Source organism: Scyliorhinus canicula, chromosome 5 (genome assembly GCF_902713615.1).
Source record: "Scyliorhinus canicula chromosome 5, sScyCan1.1, whole genome shotgun sequence".
NCBI lineage: Eukaryota > Metazoa > Chordata > Chondrichthyes > Carcharhiniformes > Scyliorhinidae > Scyliorhinus > Scyliorhinus canicula.
The window spans coordinates 104,220,841-104,244,472 of record NC_052150.1 but is presented as its reverse complement, the minus strand read 5'-3'; the positions used below and the strand labels follow the sequence as shown (position 1 = coordinate 104,244,472).

Genomic DNA, 23,632 nt, shown 5'->3' with positions numbered 1-23,632 from the left:
AAGTGAGAATCCAAAGCCTAGGGCCATAAATTAAACATAGCAACTAATATTCAATAGGGAAACAAGGAGACATTTCCGTACTCAGATAACTTAGAATGTGGCACTCACAACCACAAGAAGTGAGGTAAATTAACATAGCTCTTTTCCAAAGGAAACCAGACGAATACCAGCGAAAAGGGAGTCGTCAGATATGCAGAAAGAGAGAGTGGAGGAAAATGGAATGGGAGGCACCTTGTCTGGAATATAAACACTAGCACAGGCTAAATGTGCAATATATTTTCTATAGTCCCAGAGCCACATTTAACTCTTCCCCAGAATGGATAATTCAGTTTATATTGTGAACTGCCACCTATATGTTTAAGTATTATTGATAAGAAAGAACTTGCATTTATCTAATTTGGCATAGTCAGCAGGATATTAGTACTGGATCATCGAAACAGCTCCGCAAGCAGGGCGAGTATATTTTATTTACCACATTTATTTAGTGCCGCAGGCCTGTCTGAGGAAGGTCCAGTCAAATAACAAAAGTATCTGAAAGAAGAATTCAGGACAGGAAGTTAAGCTGCGGAGGTAGAGTTGTGCTGCCTGGCTACAATCAGGAAAGACAGTAGCTGAAGCCGCGCAGGGAGGCCAGACCCCGAAAAGATAGTGCATGTAAAAAAGTTGATAAGAATCGTGCAGGCTTGAAAACAAACTAGAAAAGAGGAAGAGAGAACTTTGAATTTCGATTGGGGAGCGGAGGGCTCCATCACGAGGTTTACAGCAGAACACCACCTTAGATCTTAGAACAGGAATCACAATAGCTTTGGCATATGCTGGAATGTGATTGATCAATAGTTTGACAAAGGAGATAGGAGCATCAGGAGTGAACAATGCTCTGGGAGCTGTAGAAGATGGTGATGGAAATCCAGAGTGTATCCTTGATATGTTTTTGAAAGAGCTTCAAGAAAGTAAAGAGTGAATTGAGGCAAAAGTCCAGAATAAGTTAATCTACAGCGCACATCTGTGCGCCTTACAACTGAGTAAAAGATGCAAAGCGTTGGGAGAACTGGTAGATAAACTGCAGAATGGAACTGATTGCTGGCAGGAGAGTACATTGGTCCTGAACAATTATGTTGGCAACGGGAAACCGATGATAGGGTACATGGTGCTAAGAAAAAATTGCTGTTACATTGGAACAAGATATTGATTTATAGTCACAATACACCAAACCAAGTGAGGAGTTTGAAGAGGGGGGGGGGGGGGCTTTGAGGGAGCTAATTCAGCCACAAAGTGACACCTCCCCTGAAGAGGATCACTCCCTGTGTTTAGCTAAAATCAAACCTGAGTCACAAATCAGTCACCAGTGAGATGTAGATGCAATCTCCAAAACCAGGACAGTTGAAAGCACTCCCCTCTCTCCTGTGTGATGAGGGAATGCAAGTGTGAGAGGTTAGCCAATGAGTCAAGTCATTGTTGAATGAAGCAGGGTTTTGCTCGCAAGCATCATAGATTCAAGGATTTAGTTTGGAGAGGGAACTAAAATTTATTTAATTCGAACTGCTGAGAGTTTCTCTTTTTAAAAAAAAAATCAAACTGCTCGAATTTGAAAGGATTAGGTTTGAGTTTGAAATGAAGCTGTACAAATGTGGAATTGCGAAGGCCAGTTTGTTCCTAAAACAGAAAGATAAGCCTGTAGTTTGGCAACACCCAATTTCAACTCTCTGAAACATCGGAGTCAAGAAATTTGTGGAGATTTGGTTTACAACACATTTCACAAAGCATTTCTTACAACTTTGATTAAGTAACAAATATTGGAAACTGAAATCTGTTTAAAGGAGAAAAAGGATACACAAAAAGAGGTGCAATTTGAGCAAAATTGAAGAAATAAACAGTAAAAGATTTTTTTTTTTTAATTACGGAAAGTGATGCAATTGCGTGCCAGGTTTTCTCCACCAACTCCCAACCCCTTCAGGATCTGCAGAAAAGGTAACTCTTTCAGCAGACAGTTGATTTTTAAAAAACCTCCACACGGCTTTTGTTTTTTTAATGTAACCTATGATTGGAAAATATTAGCTCATTAGGATATTGGCCAGAGCCAGATGGACTAAAATAGGTGATGATGGTTTCCAACTCCAAGTGAAACAAGCAGTTTTGAGAATTAAAGTACAGAATAAAGATTTTATTTACCTTTCAAAAAAACCACCAAGCTTGCTTTTGAAACTGATAAATATCTGGACACTTGTTAATTCAAGCATTTAAATGGAATTAACCTGATGTTTAAGGGAAAGAACAAACAAGTAAAATCTGCTAATGCCTGGAATCAAAAAGAAATTCAGAGACAGAACTTTGGCAAAGAGTCATCCAGACTTGAAACGTTAGCTCTGCTCTCTCTCCACAGATGCTGTCAGCCTTGCTACGATTGTCCAGCATTTTCTGCTTTTGTTTCAGATTTCAGCATCCATTAACTTGCTTTTATCGATAGAAATGGTTGATTTCCGTTTTTAAAGATGTGATGAAAATGTTTCATTCAACTGCAAGGATTCTCCAGAACTCCTGAAATGTAGTTTGAAGGAATATATTAATTTGGGTGTTGATGGACATTCTAGTGTAAGGAAGCACAGAGGAGATGAATGAGGTGACTCCTGGCGATAATTGTCGTTAAACTTTTTAACAGAACTGAATTAGCTTGGTCTTGGGCGATAAATGTCGTTGAACATTTTAAGAGAACTGAATTTGATCAACTGGCTGCCGACTGAGACATTGGGATTGTGTGGGGTGAATGTTGACTAGTGGACACTTGGGGAGCTCCCTTTTTTCCATTCGAATTGTCTGCGACAATAAAGATTATTATTATTCCTGGGATATTTTATGCCTATTTGAACAGGCAGCTAGTGAAGGTACTTGTGATAGCAATGTAAAATGCATTATCAGGTTGCTGGAAGGAGCCTATTTAGCCGTTGCAAAACACATTACCTATTTTTTTTTTGCAGTGTCCTGAAACTGTTTGCAACAAGATTCACCTGGTATTTAGGATAGAATCACGAATGGTGACAATACAGGACGCAGCCATTTGGTCTGTCGACCCATGCTGGGATCTCTGCAAGAAAAAAATCACTTTGCTCAAATCCTATCTTTTCCCAGTAAATCCTTCAATCCGTTTCTCTTCGGAGAATTATGGGATTCCCTTTAAGGTTATGGTGCAGAAAGAAGCCATTCAGCCCATCGTGTTTGCACCAACCAGCAAGAGGAAAAAGAAACTAGTCTCACATTTTAATCCCACTTTCCAGCTCTTGGTCCAGCCTTACAGGTTACAGCACTTCAGATGCAGATCCAGCAACCTGTTAAATGAGTTGAGCGTTTCAGCCTCAACCGCCAACTTCAGCAGTGAATTCTAGATGCTCACCAATCTGGTTGAAAACGTTTTTCCTCATGTCCCCTCTAATCCTTGCCTCATGGCAATTGACTCCTCAGCTAGGGAAAACAAGTTTTTCCTGTTCACCCTGTATAGACGGTTCATAATTTTGTACACCTCAATTAGGTCAACCCTTATACGCCTTTTTTCTAAGGAAAAACAACCTGAGCCATCCAATCTCTCCTCATAGCAGCAATTTTCAAGCCCTGGCAACACTCTTGTAAATCTCCTCTGCACTCTCTACAGAGCAATTATGTCCTTCCAGCAATGTCGTGACCAGTACTGTACAAAAAATTCCAGCTGTGGCTAAAGCGGTGTTTACACATTTCAATCCTTACATCCTTGCTTTTGTACACCATACCTCGACCAATAAATAAAATGATTCCACGTGCCTTCTTAACCAACTTGTCCACCTGTCCTGCCACCTTCAAGGACCTGTACTCTCACTTCCTCAACCTCTCTATGTCTTCCTGTCTATTGAGTATTCCCTTGCTTTGTTCGCCCTCCCCAAATGCCGCACACTTTTCCAGACGGAATTCCATTTGCCACTTCCCTGCCCACTCAACCAAACCACCGATATCATTCTGGGTAAACAGCTATCACCTTCACTATCAACTACACGGCCAACTTGTCTCATCTGCAAATTTCGTAATCATGCCACCCACATTGAAGTCTAAATCATAATATATACAACAGACAGCAAGGGCCCCATCATTGAGCCCTGTAGAACATCACTGAAAACTTTGGAATGCCTTGATTGAATTTGCAGCCACCACACTTGGGTCTGTACATTCCAGATCCTAAACAGTCAGTGTAAAAAAAAATCATGTTATAATTAATTTAAGTTGATTGACAAAATAAGTGGTGTTCCCTGGTTCTCAAGCCTTCTACCGATGGAAACTGTTTCTTCCCATCTACCCTCTTGATTTTGAATACCTCTAACAAATAACCTCTTAATATTCTCTTCTCCAAGGAACAGGAGTGGTCTATTTAATATGATTGATGAGGACCTATACAGGAAGGCAGGAAAGACTGAGGGGGTCAATTATCAGGGTGCATAGATTTAATACGATTATGGCTGATTCTGGGCTTCAACTTGCCTTCCCCACCCATGCCACATATTTGTTGATCCAAGACACCAAAAGTCTCTATCATAATCTTACAACATCCACAACCCTCTGGGGTAGATAGTTCCCAAAATTCATAACCCTTTAAGTGAAGAATTTTTCCTCATCTCAGCTCTAGCTATTATCCAGAGACTGTGCCCAGTGTTCTAGATTCAGCCAGGGAAACAACCACTGAGCATCTATTCTGCCAATCCCTTCAGAATCGTGTATATTGCAATGAGATCATTTCCAATTCTTCTAAACTTCAGAAAATATGGACCAATTTACTCAACCTCTCATCACAGGACAACTTCACCCCAGGGATCAATCTAATAAACCTTTGCTGTACAGCCGCCAATGCAGGTATAGAGACCAAAATTGCACAGTATTCCGAATATAGGGCGTTGTTCAGCGGACTCAAGTTAAAGTCCACTGAACAGCACGTTTAGCCGTGTATTTCTCGGCGGCTGCTGTGCTGAGAAACACCCTGCTATCCAACGGCACATTGCAGTTATTTTTGCCCTCAGGGCGCTCCTCCCCGTCAAGGCCGCACTGGAGGGATTTACTGCTGCCGAGTGCAGATCCGGATGCCATTTTGTCCAGCAGTCTCGATCATGCCCTCCCTCCCATCAACGCCTCTCCCCCGCTTTTTTGACATGCCCCTCAACCTCCCCAACGTTGGGGAGACCCCAGGAACCCCACCCTTCCTCTACCTGGCAAGGGACCCTGGCCTGCAACCTGGCACTGCCAGCCTGGTAGTGCCACGGTGTCAGTGCCAGTGAGGGTGGGATCCAGATTACGCCAGGTGGAGCGTGTCAGGTGACTTGCGATTGGTCTGGCACGGAGCCCAATTTGGAGCTCTTACGCAACTCACCTGTTATGCTTGGATCTGCGTTGGGTGCAACGGGGTCACTGAATCGTCCGGTAGTCTTGTATAATTGGAGCAAGACCTCTACATTCTTGTATGCCAACCACCAATCACCTTGTAACAAAGGCCAAATTCTGGGAACCTATAGCAAGGTGTCAGGATGGTGATTTAGAACAAAAGGGTTTCCAGTTTGCTGGTTATTTCTGGTGGATTCCAAAGAGGAGAGTAGCTAGTAAGAATTTATTTGCCCTTGGGATAGTTAACAATTCTTTTGCCAATATCTGATCTGTTCCCACAAAGTTTTATTTCTACAGTTATTTGTACAGTTCTACAGTTAAACATATTCTCTACTAGACGGGCAAGGAGGAAAATACATAATGATGGCTTTTACAAAAAATGTGGCGAGCGTAATTAAAACCAACAAATTATATGCCTACATATATAAATTATATATTACACACACAAAATGTTATATATAATATAAATAATAAGACGAAGGTTGTGACAGAACACATTTGTGTGTCTAGACTGCACCATGAGGGATTGTGCACAGCGAAACTGCCTCAACCGAAAATATCAGCAGGTGTCTCTGTCACAAATCTCTCTGGTTCAGAGTGTTTCCTGAGTGCGTGAGTTGGAGACATTCCGATGCACAAGGGAACAAGAGCACTATCTCCCCTGTGCTCCAGGGTCACAACACACCACTTGGAGAACTACAGGTGCAGAATGGGGTTGCCATTACCAATAGCGTACAAAGTAAGCGGAGTACAGGTGGGAAGAGAATGAGGAAATGCAGCAACAGGACCTATCCAACAGGTATAAGTACTTGCTACCCGTGAAGTAGAGATAAAGACTGTCAGATGGGCAGCCATAATGCAGATCATGGTACCTGGGAGCGTGAGGCTGCCCAAAAGGCAGGCAGGGAAGGAAGAGGAGAAGCCCAATATGATGGTAGGAGGGTGTTCAACCTGCTATGCCTTTTCTAAGCCTAAATTATATACCCTGGGGCATAAGAAAGAGGAAAGGTCATTAAGCCCTTCAAACCCACTCCACCATTCAGTGAGATCTTGACTGATCTTCGCCTTAACACCATTTTCCTGCACTATCCCCATATCCTTTGATGCTTTTAATATGTAGAAATGTATCAATCTCGGTCTTGAACACTCAACGACTGAGCCTTCCCTGCCCTCGGGCACACTCTGAAGACATTTCTCCTGATCTCAGTCCTAAATGGCCTGCTCCTTATTCAGAGACTAAGAGGCCTGGTTCTAGGCATCCCATGATATATATTTTGTTTCCTGTACCTTTTGTTATTTGTATTGGACTGGTTACATTCATTATAAAATTAACCATTGTGCTTCTTGACCCTCCTCTAAACAGTACAGAATATGTGTTTAACAGTAAGGTGGCACAAGACAACAATCTAGGCGCAAAGCAAGTAATAGTAAAAGGGATGCTGCTTTGCTGACAGAGGAGGTATCAATTTCGGGGTACAAATTGAGGGTCCGGGGCTCCCCGTGGGGGCGCTCGAGGAAGCAAAGGGCATAGGCTCGAGGTTGGCCAAAAAAGGGCTATGGCTAGTCGGCGGAGGGGGGTGGTGTTAAGCCCCCCCCCCCGTACAGGCTAATCACATGGAATGAGAGGGGTTTGAATGGGCCGGTCAAAAGAGCGTACGTGTTCATGCATATAAAGGGGTTAAAGGCAGACGTAGCAATGCTTCAGGAGACACATTTAAAGCTCGCAGATCATACGAGATTGAGAAAGGGATGGGTAGGCCAGGTGTTCCATTCGGGGCTGGATTCGAAGACCAGGGGGGTAGCAATTCTGGTCAGTAAGGGTGTGGCATTCGAGGCTGGAAGAATTGTGGCAGACAAGGGGGGCAGGTATATATTGATGAGTGGAAAGTGGGAGGGGGTCCGGGTGGTGTTTGTGAACGTCTACGCTCCGAATTGGGATGACGTGGAATATATGAGACGCATGCTAGGCAAAATCCCGGATTTAGAGTCACACAACCTGATCATAGGGGGAGACTTTAACACAGTCATTGACTCCGAGCTGGACCGGTCGAAGTCCAGGACAGGGAAGCGACTGGCAGTAGCTAAGGAACTGAAGGGTTTTATGGAGCAGATGGGGGGGGGAGAATCCCTGGAGGTTCGCGCGGCCGAGAGCAAAGGAGTTCTCTTTTTCCTCCCATGTTTATAAGGTTTATTTCCGCATAGACTTCTTTCTCTTGAGCAGGGCGTTAGTCCCAAAGGTGGCGGGGACAGAATACTCAGAAATCACAGTCTCGGACCATGCCCCGCACTGGGTGGACCTGCGGCTTAGTGAAATGAAATGAAAATCGCTTATTGTCACGAGTAGGCTTCAATGAAGTTACTGTGAAAAGCCCCTAGTCGCCACATTCCGGCGCCTGTTCGGGGAGGCTGTTACGGGAATCGAACCGTGCTGCTGGCCTGCCTGGGTCTGCTTACAAAGCCAGCGATTTAGCCCAGTGTGCAGTGAGGAGAGAGGGCAGCACCCACTCTGGAGCCTGGATGTGGGGCTGCTGGCGGACGAAGAGGTTTGCGGGTGGATTAGCAGGAACATCCAGGATTACCTGGAAACAAACAATACGGGCGAGGTAGCAGCGGCAACGGTCTGGGAGGCTCTGAAGGCAGTTGTCAGAGGGGAGCTCATCTCAATTCGATCCCATAAGGAAAAGAGAGAAAGAGCCGAGAGGGAGAGACTGGTGGAGGAGATACTCCGAGTGGACAGGAGATACGTGGAGGTCCCCGAGGTAGGGCTACTGAGGGAGCAGTGGAGTCTGCAGGCCGAGTTTGAACTGCTGACCACAGGGAAAGCGGTAGCACAGCTGAGGAAGGCAAGGGGGGCATGTCTATGAGTATGGGGAGAAAGCGAGTAGAATGCTGGCACACCAACTGCGAAAGAGGGAGGCGGCCAGGGAAATCGGAAGAGTAAAGAATAATTCATAGAATTATCATAGAATTTACTATGCAGAAGGAGGCCATTCGGCCCATCAGGTCTGCACCGGCTCTTGGAAGGAGCACCCTACCCAAGGTCAACACCTCCACCGTATCCACATAATCCAGTAACCCCACCCAACACTAAGGGCACTTTTGGACACTAAGGGCAATTTAGCATGGCCAATCCACCTAACCTGCAATCTTTGGACTGTGGGAGGAAACAGGAGCACCCGGAGGAAACCCATGCATACACGGGGAGGATGTGCAGACTCCGCACAGACAGTGACCCAAGCTGGAATCGAACCTGGGACCCTGGAGCTGTGAAGCAATTGTGCTATCCACAATGCTACCATGCTGTCCACAATGCTACCGGGCTGCCCACAATGCTATCGAATAAGGCGGGTAACATGGTCTTGGATCCAGGGGGGCTGAATGGAGTCTTTTTTTTTTTATAAATGTTTTTATTCAGTTTTCATATTTTATATTGAACAAATTACAAATTGTTAGGAGAAAGAAAAAAGAAAAAAAACAAACACGCAAAAATTAACATACATATTTACAGGTAAGCATCTTCGTAGTAGTAACTGCGCCCCCCCCCCCCCCTCAACATGTTTATTTAGTTTGGTTTTGGGCCTTAGCTAGCCATCGAACCCCCGTAACGAACCTGTAGCCCCCCCCCCCCTCCCGCTACCTTCCCCCGACTATTCTTCCTCTTGTACATTGGCCACAAATAGGTCCCGGAACAGTTGCATGAATGGCTCCCACGTTCTGTGGAAGCCGTCGTCCGACCCTCGGATGGCAAATTGATTTTCTCCATTTGGAGAGATTCCGAGAGGTCGGACAGCCAGTCCGCAGCTCTGGGCGGTGCTGCTGACCGCCAGCCAAACAGGATTCTACGGCGGGCGATCAGGGAGGCAAAGGCAAGGGCGTCTGCCCTCCTCCCCAGGAATAGATCTGGCTGTTCTGAAACCCCGAAGACCGCCACTATCGGGCATGGCTCCACCCTCACTCCCACCACTTTGGACATAACCTCGAAGAAGGCTGTCCAGTACTCCACGAGTCTGGGGCAAGACCAGAACATGTGGGCGTGGTTGGCCGGGCCTCTTTGGCACCGTTCACATCTGTCTTCCACCTCCGGGAAGAACCTACTCATACGGTTTCTCGTTAAGTGGGCTCTATGTACCACTTTTAGTTGCGTCAGGCTGAGCCTTGCGCACGTGGAGGTGGAGTTGACCCTATGCAGTGCTTCGCTCCAGAGTCCCCACCCGATCTCCATCCCCAGGTCGTCCTCCCATTTCCTCCTTGTTGCGTCCAGTACGGTGTCGTCCCTATCTACCAATCGGTCATACATGTCACTACAGTTCCCTTTCTCTAGGATACTTGCGTCCAGTAGGTCTTCCAGTAGTGTCTGTCGTGGCGGTTGTGGGTACGTCCTTGTCTCCTTTCGTAGGAAGTTTTTGAGCTGCAGGTACCGTAGCTCGTTCCCCCCCAGCTAGCTGAAATTTCTCTGTCAGTTCGTCCAGTGTTGCGATCCTGTCGTCCGTGTATAGGTCCCTGACTGTCAGTGTCCCCCCGTCCTGCCTCCACCTTTTGAAGGTGGCGTCGGTCAGTGCTGGTTTGAACCTATGGTTGTTGCAGATGGGAGCCCTGTTCGACATTTTGGTCAGGCCAAGTTGCTGCCGCAGTTGGTTCCAGGATTGGAGGGTGGCTGTCACCACTGGGCTGCTGGAGTGTTTTTTGGGTGGGGATGGGAGTGCTGCCGTGGCGAGGGCCCGAAGGGAGGTTCCCATGCAGGAGGCCTCCTCCGCACGCACCCACTCAGCTTCTGGCTCCTGGATCCATCCCCTTACTCGCTCGGCTGTTGCTGCCCAGTGGTAGAATTGTAGATTCGGGAGGGCTAACCCTCCCCTGGTTTTTGTTTTTTGTAAGACCTTCTTTGGGATCCTAGCATTTTTACCCCCCCATACGAACGCCATGATGAGTTTGTCCAGCGCTTTGAAAAAGGCCTTGGGGATGTAGATCGGAATGGATCTAAACAGGAAGAGGAACCTGGGCAGTACGTTCATTTTGATCGTCTGAACTCTCCCCGCGAGGGAGAGCGGGTGAATGGAGTCTTTAAGGAATTCTCTAATAAACTATACGAGTCGGAGACCCCAACGGGAGCAGAAGGGATGAGACAATTTTTGGACCAGTTGAGGTTTCCAAAGGTGGAAGAGGACCTGGTGGAGTGTCTGGGGGCCCCGATTGAATTGGAGGAGATTGTCAAGTGTATAGAGGGCATGCAATCGGGTAAAGCCCTGGGGCCGGACGGTTACCAGGTAGAATTCCATAAGACATTTTCGGAAATATTGAGCCCACTCCTGATGAGGACCTTCAATGAGGCTAGAGAAAAAGGACCCCCCCCCCCCAAAACAATGTCATAGACCTTGATCTCACTCATTCTTAAACGAGGGAAGGACCCGGAACATTATGGGTCATACAGGCTGATTTTGCTTTTAAACATGGATACCAAATTGCTAGCTAAGATTCTGGCCACAAGAATTGAGGATGTCCCAGGGGTGATAGAGGAAGACCAGATTGGGTTTGTGAAAGGCAGACAACTCAATACCAATGTCCAGAGACTTTTGAATATTATGATGTCCTCAGAGGGAGGTTTGGCGGAGGTGGTAACAGCAATGGACGCAGAGAAAGCCTTTGACCGGGTGGAGTGGGAGTACCTGTAGGAAACGCTGGGGAGGTTCGGGTTTGGTGAGGGCTTTATTGGTTGGGTGAAATTGCTGTACCAGGCGCCTGTAGCAAGTGTATGTACAAACGCGGATGATTTGCTCCTGTACATTTCGGATCCTGTGGAGGGGACGGGGGAGGTTCTGCAGATGCCGAGGGATTTTGGCAGTTTTTCAGGGTACAAATTGAACATGGGAAAGAGCGAGTTGTTTGTGATCCAGACCAAGGGGCAGGAGGAGAGACTGAAAGAGCTGTCGCCCAGGATGGTAGAGAAAAGATTTTGTTACCTGGGTATACAGGTGGCCAGGAAATGGGATGCCCTGTACAGGCTCAACCTGACCCGGTTGGTGGAGCAAATGGAAGGGGAATTTAAAAGGTGGGACATGCTCCCGCTGTCACTGGCAGAGGGTGAAAATGACTGTCCACTCAGATTTTTTATCTTTCAGTGCCTCCCCATCTTCATCCTGAAGGACATTTTTTAAGCGGGTGGGTAGGATCATTTCGGGCTTTGTGTGGACGAATATGACCCCGCGAGTAAGGAGATCGCTGTTGAAGCGCAGTCGGGGGCGGGGTTGCCGCTGCCAAACTTTTGCAACTACTACTGGGCGGTCAATATAGCTACGGTTAGGAAGTGTGCGATGTGGGGTGGGGGGGGGTGGGAGCAGCTGGAGGCGGCGTCATGTAAAGGTACTCGTCTGGGAGCTTTGATAACGGTTCCTTTGCCGTTCTCGCCGACCCGTTACTCCACAAGTCTGGTGGTGGTGCCGACACTGCGGATCTGGGGACAGTGGAGGAGGAGGTACAAGAAGGTGGACGGAGTGTCGGTCTGGACCCCGATATGTAACAAGCACAGGTTTGGCCCGGGTAGGATGGATGGTGGGTTCCAGAGCTGGCAGAGGGCAGGCATCGGAAGGATGGGAGATCTGTTCAGACGGAAACTTTCCCAGTCTGAAGGCGCTAGAGGATAAATTTAATCTGCCACCAGGAAACGCCTTGAAATATCTGCAAGTACGAGCCTTCCTGAAAAAACAGGTAGTGGCCTTTCCAACGCTGCCACCACTGAGGATACAGGACAGGGTGGTCTCCGGCACCTGGGTGGGGGAGGGGAGGGTGTTGGATATCTACCAGGAACTACAGGAGGCGGAGGAAACCCCGGTGGAGGAGCTCACAGGCAAATGGGAGGAGGAGCTCAGTGAAGAGTTGGAAGCGGGTCTGTGGGCAGAGATCCTAGGCAGGGTTAATTCCTCCTCATCATGTGCCAGGCTCAGTCTAATTCAATTTAAGGTGGTCCACTGGGCACACACACCGGCAGCGAGAATGAGTAAGTTTTTTGGGGTAGAAGACAGTTGTATGAGGTGCAAGGGCAGCACTGCAAACCATGTCCAAATGTTTTGGGCATGCCCGGAGCTTAGGGTTCATGAGGGCAATGTCCAAGGTGCTTAACACACGGGTGGTGCCGAGTCCAGAGATAGCGATCTTTGGAGTGTCAGAAGACCCTGGGGTTCAGGGGGCGAAAGAGGCAGACTCCTTGGCCTTTGCCTCCCTAGTAGCCCGGAGACGGATTTTATTAATGTGGAGGGACTTGAAGCCCCCAAGTGTAGAGACTTGGGCTAACGATATGGCTGGGTTTCTCAGCCTCGAGAAAATAAAGTTTGCCTTAAGAGGGTCTCCTCTAGGGTTCTCTTGGAGGTGGCAGCCGTTAGTCGACTTTCTCGGGGAAAATTAAAATGTCAGCAGCAGCAGCAATCCGTGGGGGGTGGGGTGGGGTAAGTGCTTCTTTGGGATGGTGTGGGAAGACTGAGTCGCGTGGGGTAATGTCTATTTAATTATTATTGTATATTCTCTCTTTTTGCACTATGTTAATGTTGACTCTAGTTTGTTTTGTATTATTGTTACTACTGTTTTATTATGAAAAATTCTGCAAAACCTTAATAAAAATACTTTTAAAAAAAAAGTAATAGAAAGAGAAGCAACCTCTCAAATAATCAAAGTCAAACAATTCTTTTGTAAGAATATCTGGTGCCAGGGTGAAGGTCGTCACGAAACAACTTGATAGAATATTGGAGAAGGAGGGAGAGGATCTTATAATCGTGGTCCATGTTGAGACCAACACACAGGGAAGGCGAGAAAAGAGGTCCTGTTTGGAAAGTACCAAGAACTAGTAGGTAAATTAAGAGGACAGGATCTCATGAGGTATGATCTCTGAACTATTAGCCAAGCCACAGGTACAATCAGATTAGGGAGGTAAACATGTAGTTGAAGGAGTGGTGTAGGAAAGAGGGATTCCATTTCATGGGAACAACACTAGTATTGGGATAGGAAAGAACGATACTGTTGGGATGGGGTCCACATGAACCAGGAGGAGTAAAGAGTCCGGGCGGAAAGGATAAATATGGAACGTTAAGCTAATGTTGGGAGTCAGGAATGGTGAAGGCTCAACTGGAGAAGGTAGTTTAGATAACCTTCCAAAAAAAAAAGGGAAGAGTGTAAAGTAACACTTCAAAATTCTGATTTAGTCATTACAGGTAAAGAGAAAACTATAATACATTAACTAATTAATTCAGGAGATGAAAATAGGAAATGAGTGTAAAACATTAGGCCAGAAGGACAGGTTGGAGTGCGTGGCCAAAATAATTTTGTTTTATACAAACACACAGAGGAACAAACTAAATGTACTATCAAGAGAATTCAATTTGGAGGTTTTGGCATGGTGGACATTATGAAGGCATGGCTGCGAAGAAGACTGAGAACTTAAATACCTGGTTATAAAGTTATAAAGGAAGATGAGAAAATAGTAGCAGGGGAGGAGTAATCTTTTTTTTTTAATTTTAGAATACCCAATTATTTTTTCCAATTAAGGGACAATTTAGCATGGCCAATCTACCTAGCCTGCACATCTTTGGGTTGTGGGGACGAAACCCACGCAAACACGAGGAGAATGTGCAAACTCCACACGGACAGTGACCCAGAGCCGGGATAGAACCTGGGACCTTGGTGCCGTGAGACTGCAGTGCTACCACTGCGCCACCGTGCTGCCCGTGGGAGGAGTAATCTTAATGATGAAGGATGAAATCACTTCCACAATGAGAGAGGAGATAACAAGTGTAAGCGGGTAGAATTAAGAAATAGAAATAGATTTAAGACTGTGGGGTGACTTGCGTATAGGTCCATGGCAACAGTTGCGAAGTATTAGCTTGTATAAATTCTTAGATTAGACGAGACATGCAGCAAAAGTCAGAGTGGGTTCAATGGGACAATTTAACTTTCATATAGATTGGGATAACCAGGCAAGCACGTGTCAGAAAGGTAGTGAATTTCTTGCGTGTATTTGAGACAGTGCTTTGCGACAATATATCTCAGGTCCAAAAAAAGGGGCAGGTATTATGTTTAGTAATGAGCAATTTAGCCAACAACTTAAAGTGGGAGTATTTACCTAATATTGACTATATGATCAAATTAAAAGTAGTGCTTGAAAGGGAGAAACAAAACATAAAATGGCTACCAAGATTGTAGCTTTCGGTAAGCTTGACTTAATTGGACAAATAATTTTAAAAATATATAAATAAATTTAGAGTACCCAATTAATTTTTTCCTATTAAGGGGCAATTTAGCCTGGCTAATCCACCTCCCCTGCACATCTTTTTTGGGATGTGGGGGTGAGACCCATGCAAACACAGGAAGAATGTGAAAACTCCACACGTACAGTAACCAGGGTCGGGATCGAACCTGATACCTTGGCGCCGTGAGGCAGCAGTGCTAACCACTGTGCCACTACGTTTAAAAAAAATAGACACCCATGGCCAGCTGGAGATAAGAAACAACATAAAAGAAAAGAATGCAAAAACATGTTTTCAAAAATTGCGCTGATCCTGGCGAATGCAATGAACAGCACTTAGTAGCACCGACAAAAAGAAAGCATGAAAGAAAGAAAGTCGATCAAAATCAAGACACAAAAACATTACGATTAGATTAGGGGAAGAAAATATGGCCAGAAGCAATGCAAACCCCTTGAAAACTGCCAAGTGTGTTGACAATGAAAATAAGGAAATGGAAGACATGCTGAACAATTATATTGCTGTCATTATTTACAGCAGAGGAAATGGTCAGCATACCAGACATCCCAAGGAAATAATTATTGAATCATGGACAGTGATTCAACAAAATTCATTTAAAATAAAAAGTATTTTTATTCTGAATTTTCAACAGCTTTACAATTTACAACAAACACAAAACCCACCCAACACATTAAACCCCCCCACCAACCACCCCCCCCAGCCCCCACCCACCCCCACGTCAACAGTCAACCGTAGCCAACTCCCGAAAATGCAAAATGAACAAATCCCAGCTATTGTGGAACCTGCCACTCACCCACTTGGAGCAAATTTCACTTTCTCCAGGGCCAAAAACTCCAGTATAACCCACCATCACAGGTAGGCACAGGGTGTAGAAGCTGACCTTCAACCCAACAAGACCTACCTGCGAGCGATCAACGAGGTGAAGGCCGAGACATCTGCCCCTGCACATCTCTAGCCGGTCTGACACCCCGAATATGGCTTCTAGGGGACCGGGCTCCACATCAACATGCAGCATCCCGTAATGGTGCTGAAAAACGCCCTCCAAAAGCTTTCCAGTTTCGGTCAGGCCCAAAACATATGTACATAGTTTGTAGGGCCTCTCCCACATCGCACATAGACATTCTCCACCCCCTGAACAGCCGGCTCATCCAGATGTTGTTAGGTGCGTCCTGTACACTACGTTCAGCTGTATCAGCCCCCCAGCCTCACACAAGAACTTGAGGCATTCACCCTCCACAGCACATCACATCACAATCCCTCCTTCAGCGCCACCCCGACCTCCTCCTCCCACTTCACTGTAACCCCCCTCCAAAATCTTCCCCATAATCACTGCGACGGCCCTCTCAAATCCCCCCCCCCCCCCCCCCCCGACAGCATCGCCTCCAACAACGAGGAGGCCAAAGCTATCGGGAAGATTGGGAAGACATTCCTTGCAAAGTCCTGCACCTGCATGTACCGGAAAGTCTCACCATGCACCAACCCAAACTTCTCATGCAGCTGCTCAAGCTTGCAAACCACCCTCCCAGAAACAAATCCTTCATCTCCCCAATCCCCTTATCATCCACAAAATCTTCATCCATCCTGCCCAGCTCAAACCAGTGATTTCCCCTGATCAGCATTCTCCCCTTCTCTCCCTCCCCACACCCAAAACCCAACCTAAAATACTGCCGAAACTGTCTCCAAATCTTCAGCTTATCCACCATCACAGGGTTCACAGAATACCTCGCTGTGCCCATCAGGAGCCCATTATGTCTCCCACCGAAGCCCCCAACTCCGAAATATATGATAAGTTATCTATATACAAAGACATCCGATGCTACCCGTCCCTCTCACTATTCCCTTCCACAACCCCAAACTCCTCAGTGCAATGGATAAGGGCTCTATAGCCAATGCAAACAAAAGGCATAGGGACATAGGGCAGCCTGCCTCGTTCCCCGGTGCAATGCAAAATACTGAATTCCTATTATTCGTTTGCACGCTCGCCATCGGCTCCTTATACAGCAACTGCATTTCTCCAGCACTGCCATCAAATAACTCCAATCAAATGCCTTCTCCGCATCTAATGCCACCACTGCCTTCAACTCCCCTCCCTCCGGCGGAGAAAGCAGCCCATGCAGCAGCCTCCTCACATTCAATGACAATTGCCTGCCCAGATGAACATAGTCTGATCCTCCCTAATCACCCTCAGGAAGCACACCTCCAATCTTAACACCAGCACCTTTGCCTATACCTTGGCATTCACATTCAGACACTCCAGCGGATCTTTCTCCTTCTTAAGCAGCAACGAGATCAAGACCCCTCGTTTTCGGCATGACTCCCCCTGTCCATTGCATCCTCGAACATTTGCACCAACAGCGGTGCCAGCTTATCTTTAAATCATTTATAAAATTCGTCCGGGAACGCATCCAGCCCCGCTGCCATCCCACTTGTATCTTCCGGATTGCCACCTTCTGTTCCTCTACCCTCATTGGCTCCACCAGCCCTGCCCGCTCCACCTCACCCAACCTCAAGTACTCTAACCCACCCCCCTCCAGGAACTCCCTCATCTCCCGTTCATTCTCTGGTGGCTCCGACTTGCAGATGTCCCTATAAAACTATGTCCCTATTCAACACCTTGTTAATCTGTTCCGGAGCCACCGCCAACTCTTATCCCGAACCATCTACCTCACCGCGGCCTCCCTACGAAGTTGACCTTCCAACATATGACCTGTACTCATAGACCACCCCCTTGCCCCTCTCAACTGACGCACCGCTTTCCCCGTGGACAGTAGGTCAGACCTCATCTGCAACTCCTTCCTCTTTGCCAGGAGCCCCAGATCCGGGTCCCCACATATGTCCACCTCCAAACTCTCTATCAACCGATAACGTTCCTCCCTTTCCTTAAATGAGATCACTTTGTTTCTCACCACTGCTTTCAGAGCCTCCCAAACCACCGATGACAAGGCTTCACCTGTGCAATTGAAACCCACATACTCCTCAATCACTTTCCCTACCTTATCACAGAAACTCTGGTCTGCCAACTGCCCCACCTCCATTTTCCACACTGGCTTCTGGACCATCCCCATCTCAATACCACATCCAATCAATACGAAGCGTGATCCGACATAACAATTACGAATACTTTGCTCACTTAACTTCAGCCAACAGCGCATTTTATTTCCAACCACAAAAAGTCAATCCTTGAGAAGACCTTGTGCACCATGGAGAAATACGAATACTCCCAGTTCCTTGGGGGTAAAAATCTTCACAGGTCAACCTCCTCTATCTTCATGAGCCCAGCCAATTCCCTCGCCCCTGCCTCCGACAGGGTCCGCTGGGACCAATCCACTCATGGTTCCAACACCATATAAAAATCTTCAGAAGTCAACCTCCTCTATCTTCCTCATGAGCCCAGCCAATTCCCTCGCCCCTGCCTCCGACAGGGTCCACTGGGACTTATCCACTCATGGTTCCAACACCATATTCCAATATAAACTCATGGGTATCCAGATTTGGAATTCACGAACGCCGCAACATCCCAATTGGGGGAATATCTGCTCGCCAATGCCACCAACCTCTTCTCCAACACACATGTTACAATTACGTACCTTCTCCATCTGGAACCTCGCCCACTTACCCGCCAAACTTGACACCCTTCGGGCCCCACTATCAAACCCTGAATGAAACATCTGGCTCACCCAACGCGTCCGCAGCCTCATCTGGTGCCTTGCCCTTAGATGGGTCTCTTGCAGCATCACCACATCAGTTTTTAAACTCTTCAAGTGCGCAAAAGCTATCGCTCTCTTCACGAGTCCTCCTGACCCCCTCACATTCCATGTCACCATTCTGACCGGAGATCTCTCACCACCCCCTCCCCTCCTATCCGCCATCACCATTACCCAAGCCCCGCCTATGCAGCCAGCCCGCCCCAGCCTTTTGTTACCATTGACCCCCCTCCCAGAATCCCTCCATCCCCTCCCCCCCGCCATACACACCTCCCAGGTCCATCGAAACCTGCTCGACCAGGCTCCAACGATCAGGGCCATTTCCCCCACCACACTCCCATTCAGTAGCCAACCTTCACTTGGTAGCGCGGTGACCCCTGCCAAGCCCCTCCCCCCCCACCTCATTCTCAGTAACCCGGCCCCTCATGCATAAAACCCCACCTCCCCCAAATTATGAAACAAAGTAGAACTCCGCCCATGAGGAACAAAAACACATGTAAATAACCCTCCCCCATAAGAGACTGAATCAAAACACTAATCCAAGGAAAAAAACTCAATAAAAAAAACATTCCCAGTCGAACTCTCATCTCTGTCCCAGTCCTTCAGCTTTCACGAACACCTCCGCCTCGCAAAATAAAAGTCCTTTGAATTGTGAGTCACTCTCAGCTTCACTGGGTAGACCACTCCGAACCCCACTCCGCCACCATACAGTGACGCCTTCACCCAGCCAAAGGCCGCCTGCCTTCAGATCATGGTATATGCATATACCAACACCTTACCCCTTCACATCTCATCTCGACTCGCCCAGCTCAAAACCTTCTACTTCATGTGGTAGCTGTGGTAACAGACTATGATCGCCCAAGCTTCTCAAATTCTGCCTCCGTGACCTGTTCTCCAGGTCCTCCACCTTGGCTGAGCCCTTTATTTACCGCCACCACCCTCCGCCGCTCCTCATCCATCGAAGTGAACTGGTCGCTGTGTTGCAACAGTGCCTCCTCCACCCCCTTCAACTTTTCTCCTTGTTTCTGCACCTTGACCGACATCTTCGTCAATGCCACCTTTATCAAGGCAATGGCCTCCTCCACGCACTCTTTAAGCGAAGCCATCCTCTCCCTTCGAAGCACCTCCAAACGTTTTGGAAACCAGCCTTTCAAACACTGCTGTCACTACCACCTCTGTCAAAGTTTTGAGTAATGAGAGCAGCCCCACCCGATGGCCCAGCCCCACCATCTTTCCTCCTTCAGGACTCACAGCAACACTTGCCGGCGGACTTTGGCTTGCCCCTTTCTTTCCAGGACCTTTCTTCTGGAACTGCAACATTCCCCAAGCTCCTTTTGACTTCCCACACCAGCTCATCCAAAACCTACCCCCAAGACCGGGTATAAGATCCAAAAATAAAAGACTCTAGCAGGAGCCATCTAAAGTGCTGAACTCACCTTCATGTCGCCACCGGAAGTCCCACTCAACAAAATTAATGAAAGCAAGATAACAGTAATGGAGAAATTAATGCACTAAAAAAATGACAAATCTCCAGGACTATATTGTTTCTATCAAAGGGTTTTAAAGAAGTAGACGAGAACACAGCAGGCAACCTAACTAAAAGATGGTGTAATAGCAGAGGGCTATATAGGAGTCTGAATCATGAAGGTAGCGGGACAGATTGAAAGCATGGTTAATAAAGCACACCACATCATAGATTCTATTAATAGGAGCAGAGTACAAAAGGCCCAAAGCTATGTTAAACTTGCACAGAACAATGGATTATCTCAACTGGAGTACTGCGTTCATTTGTGAGTGCCACGGTTTCGGAAGAATGTAAAGGCGAAGCGAGAGAGCACAGAAAAGATTCACAAGAATGGTTGAAGGGATGAAGAACCTCAGTATCTGAGACAGATTGGAGAAGCTGGGGTTAATCTCCAGGAGAAGTTTTAGACATTTGATAGAGATATTCAAAACCATGACGTGTCAGGATAGAGTAGATCACAAAAAAACGAGGGGTAGTTTTAAAGTAATTGGCAAAAGTAGCAATGGTGACACGAGGTCAAACTTTTCCATCCAGCGAGTGATTAAAATCTGGAATGCACTGCCTCAGTGTGTGGTGGAAACAGATTCAATCAAGGCAGTCAAGAGGGAAGTAGATTACTGCTTGAAAAGGAGGAATATTAGGCTATGGGGAGAAGGGACACCAGGCGAGTTGCTCCTTCACAGAGCCAGCACAGAGACAATGGGTGAATGGCCTCCTGCTGTCCTGTAACTATTCTAAAATCTTCCAGACGTTCCCTCAATTCAGGAATTGTTCCTTTTGACATTTTAAAGAAACATGTTTTTTGAGCAAGCCTTTGACTGTTTCATTTGTTATGAATTTTCCTTTGCTCTTTCCCCTCCCCGCATTCCTGCTTCTATTTTGCTTCAAAACTATTTGTAATCACCTGAAAACATGTCGTTAAAGATGCTTGTAATACAGCAATGAATAATGTTTGCTTTGAAGTTATTCTTCCATATTCACTTACATAACCGTACGTTGAAGCTTGAAAAAATATTTTTGTAGATATTGTCATGGTGAATCACAGACTGAGCTCGATACACAAGACCATAAGTTTGTATCATCTATCAGTGTTAGAAAGTTTACTCCCAATGGACAATTAGGGTTTTAAAAAAAAAAAATTGCTCAGAGACTTTCCACCTCATTTGCAGTTTTTGAATCTGCCTCTCACAATCTAGTTCACCTGTGTAACTTCATGCAGCTTATCTGAATTTATGCTATCTTCTATTTTTCCCACTGCTCCTATTCATTTTGTTGTTCTGACTTAATTTGCTTTATTCTACGTAGGTAAGGCAGAGAATACAGAGGATAATGAAAGGCACTTATTACATTCAGTTCAATTTCTCTTTAGGTATGGAACAAAAAAAGGGGAAAGATATTAGGTGCCTTTGACACGTTCACATAGTATAGAAAGACAGATTTGCTCTGCTATCTGTCCTACTGATGGTACAAGGTGAATTCCCCCCCCCCCCCCCCCCCAACAGCCCTTTGCTGACTTGAGTTCTTTGGTCATCCTATCCATTGCTTTACTAAATATTAATCTGGGTCAGTATTTTAAAGTCCTTCTGCAGACACTAGTAACGTATATTAGAACTAAAATGCTAATTTGATCCCAAGACAATTGACATTGCATCTCAGATTGAAAACTTCTGTTGACAGCCGCTGGATCGACAATGATGCATGACATTTAGGTGAAGCATACGCTTATAGACAAACTTCTACACAAAATGCATTTTCAGAGAGTTCATGTCTGCACCACATTTGAAGAAAAGAAGTGGTCAGATTGCTGAACTATGACAACCTGCCAGTCCTCTTCAATATTTATTTCTTGAAAGGAAAGAACAACAAAACAAAAACTATTTGGCACAGTTCACATTCTTAGAACGTCCTCATGTGATTTACAGAAAAGGAAGTGTTTTCAGATATAGTTAACAGCGTAACAAGAGAAATGAGACACCCAGTTTGTACTCTACCAGGATGTGGGGATGTCGGCGTTGGACTGGGGTGAGCACAGTAAGGAGTCTTACAACACCAGGTTAAAGTCTAACAGGTTTGTTTCAAATCACTAGCTTTCAGAGCACTGCTCCTTCCTCAAGTGAATGGACTGAGCCTGAGGAAGGAGCAGCGCTCCGAAAGCTAGTGATTTGAAACAAACCTGTTGGACTTTAACCTAGTGTTTCAAGACTCCTTACTGTACTCTACCAGGACACACAAACAGAAAGAAGATAAATGACCAGGTGATCTGTTTCAGTAGCAAATAGTGGAAAGTCACCTGCAGGTGGCCAGGTGGCTGAAACTTCAGTTTAATGTTTAATCTGATAATACAAGTTGGCCCATAACCTCCAGGCTCCAGAGCATCGCATTTAGGCGATACCCCAACAATGCGTTGGGAAATCCCTCTCGGAGGTGCCCATGCAAGGGGAGTGCCTAGAAGTGCTAATTTCCTCTGGACAATTGCACTGGCCACAATCCGACAGAAACAATTTAAAATCACTAACTTCAGATGGTTCTGCCAGTTTGACCAAGTTACTCTTAAAGTTAGAGGGGAAAAATGATTTCCATCTCCAGATCAATTGTTCAGAAGCCCAGACCCAGCCGTGCAGAGACATTCCCCTCCACACACTGCCCACCCCAAGGGGGACCCAGCATATCATCCCAACCCCTCCCCCACATCGACCCAACCTCCAACTCCCCCTCCCCATCCCCCAGGCCCAGTGCTACCCAGTCCAACCCCCCCCCCCCGCCCTCCATTGTCTGAACCACTTACCTTTTAATTGTCCCTTTAAACACTTGCTGTAAAAAGGGGGCGTTTCTTCCCTCTCTGCGCCCCAGTTACTCCACGCCAATACAACCGGGGGGGGGGGGGGGGGGGCACAGCTCCTGTCTCACCAAACCCAAGTGAGGAACTTCCACTCTGAGGAAGTTATGGGCCAACATCTCCAATAGTGTAGCACTCTCCCTGAACAGAGTGAAGTGTCAGTTTGGATCATGTGTTTAACTTTCTGTAGGGGGGAATGGAGTACGTGACCTTCCAACTTTGGCATGGTGACATATTGCCAACAAAATCAGTGATACACACACACAGAATACGTACGCACAGAATATATACATTGATATGAGGCACAAAACATCAAGCAAATTAAAATATAGCGTTAAATACTTTCACATTTCACATGGAAAAGTGAAACGTGTGGAAGAAGAAAATTGTTCAAAGATAAGAAATGAGAACAAAATTCTAAAGTGCACTTAGTCTTACCTGATCTAAACAGTTGACACGGACATTTTTACTGCCCAGCAACCTTCCAACTTCCTGAACATTTCCTGCAATAAGTTAAAAAAAGAAATTAAGTGCCACTGCACAGGCAACTCCTACGAATAAAAAAAAAATCAGTTGATCTCCTGCAGCATTGCATCCAAACATAGCCTTCGGGTGAAGGGAGGCTATAACCTGGTAATTATTGGATATTGATGTGAAAATATAACTTAGTTCTTAATCTCATACATTCAACTCCTACATGTACATTTATAAATAGAAACTACTGCTCACGTTGTAATTACACACTGCTAATGGTGAATCTACAGCATCGCCATTGTTAGGAGGATATTGTAATGGTGTGACAAGTTTACACAGGATTTTATATCAGAACTGTTAACAGGCTCACTTGTCCAGAGTGTTCACTATCTCCCATGCTTCTCTGGATTTCACTAACAAGAACCAGGAGAAATCCTTCTGGATTTTGAGCTGACAAATCTGA

General features: G+C 46.2%; 1 protein-coding gene and 1 long non-coding RNA gene across 2 annotated transcripts in view; both read right to left on the bottom strand.

Annotated features, from left to right (window-relative positions):
- The window catches only part of ankmy2a (ankyrin repeat and MYND domain containing 2a), a 70,568-nt gene that overhangs the window by 39,418 nt on the left and 7,518 nt on the right, over positions 1 to 23,632 (bottom strand). Inside the window, exon 2 of the mRNA XM_038797472.1 lies at positions 23,134 to 23,198. Within this exon, the coding sequence (XP_038653400.1) occupies positions 23,134 to 23,198 (65 nt within the window). The remainder of the gene's footprint in view (positions 1 to 23,133; positions 23,199 to 23,632) is intronic.
- On the bottom strand, positions 1,848 to 5,674 carry LOC119966172. The gene is made up of 2 exons (XR_005460690.1): positions 5,375 to 5,674; positions 1,848 to 2,535 (listed from the first exon to the last, which is right to left on the bottom strand). It is a non-coding gene; the product is annotated as an uncharacterized LOC119966172 (long non-coding RNA).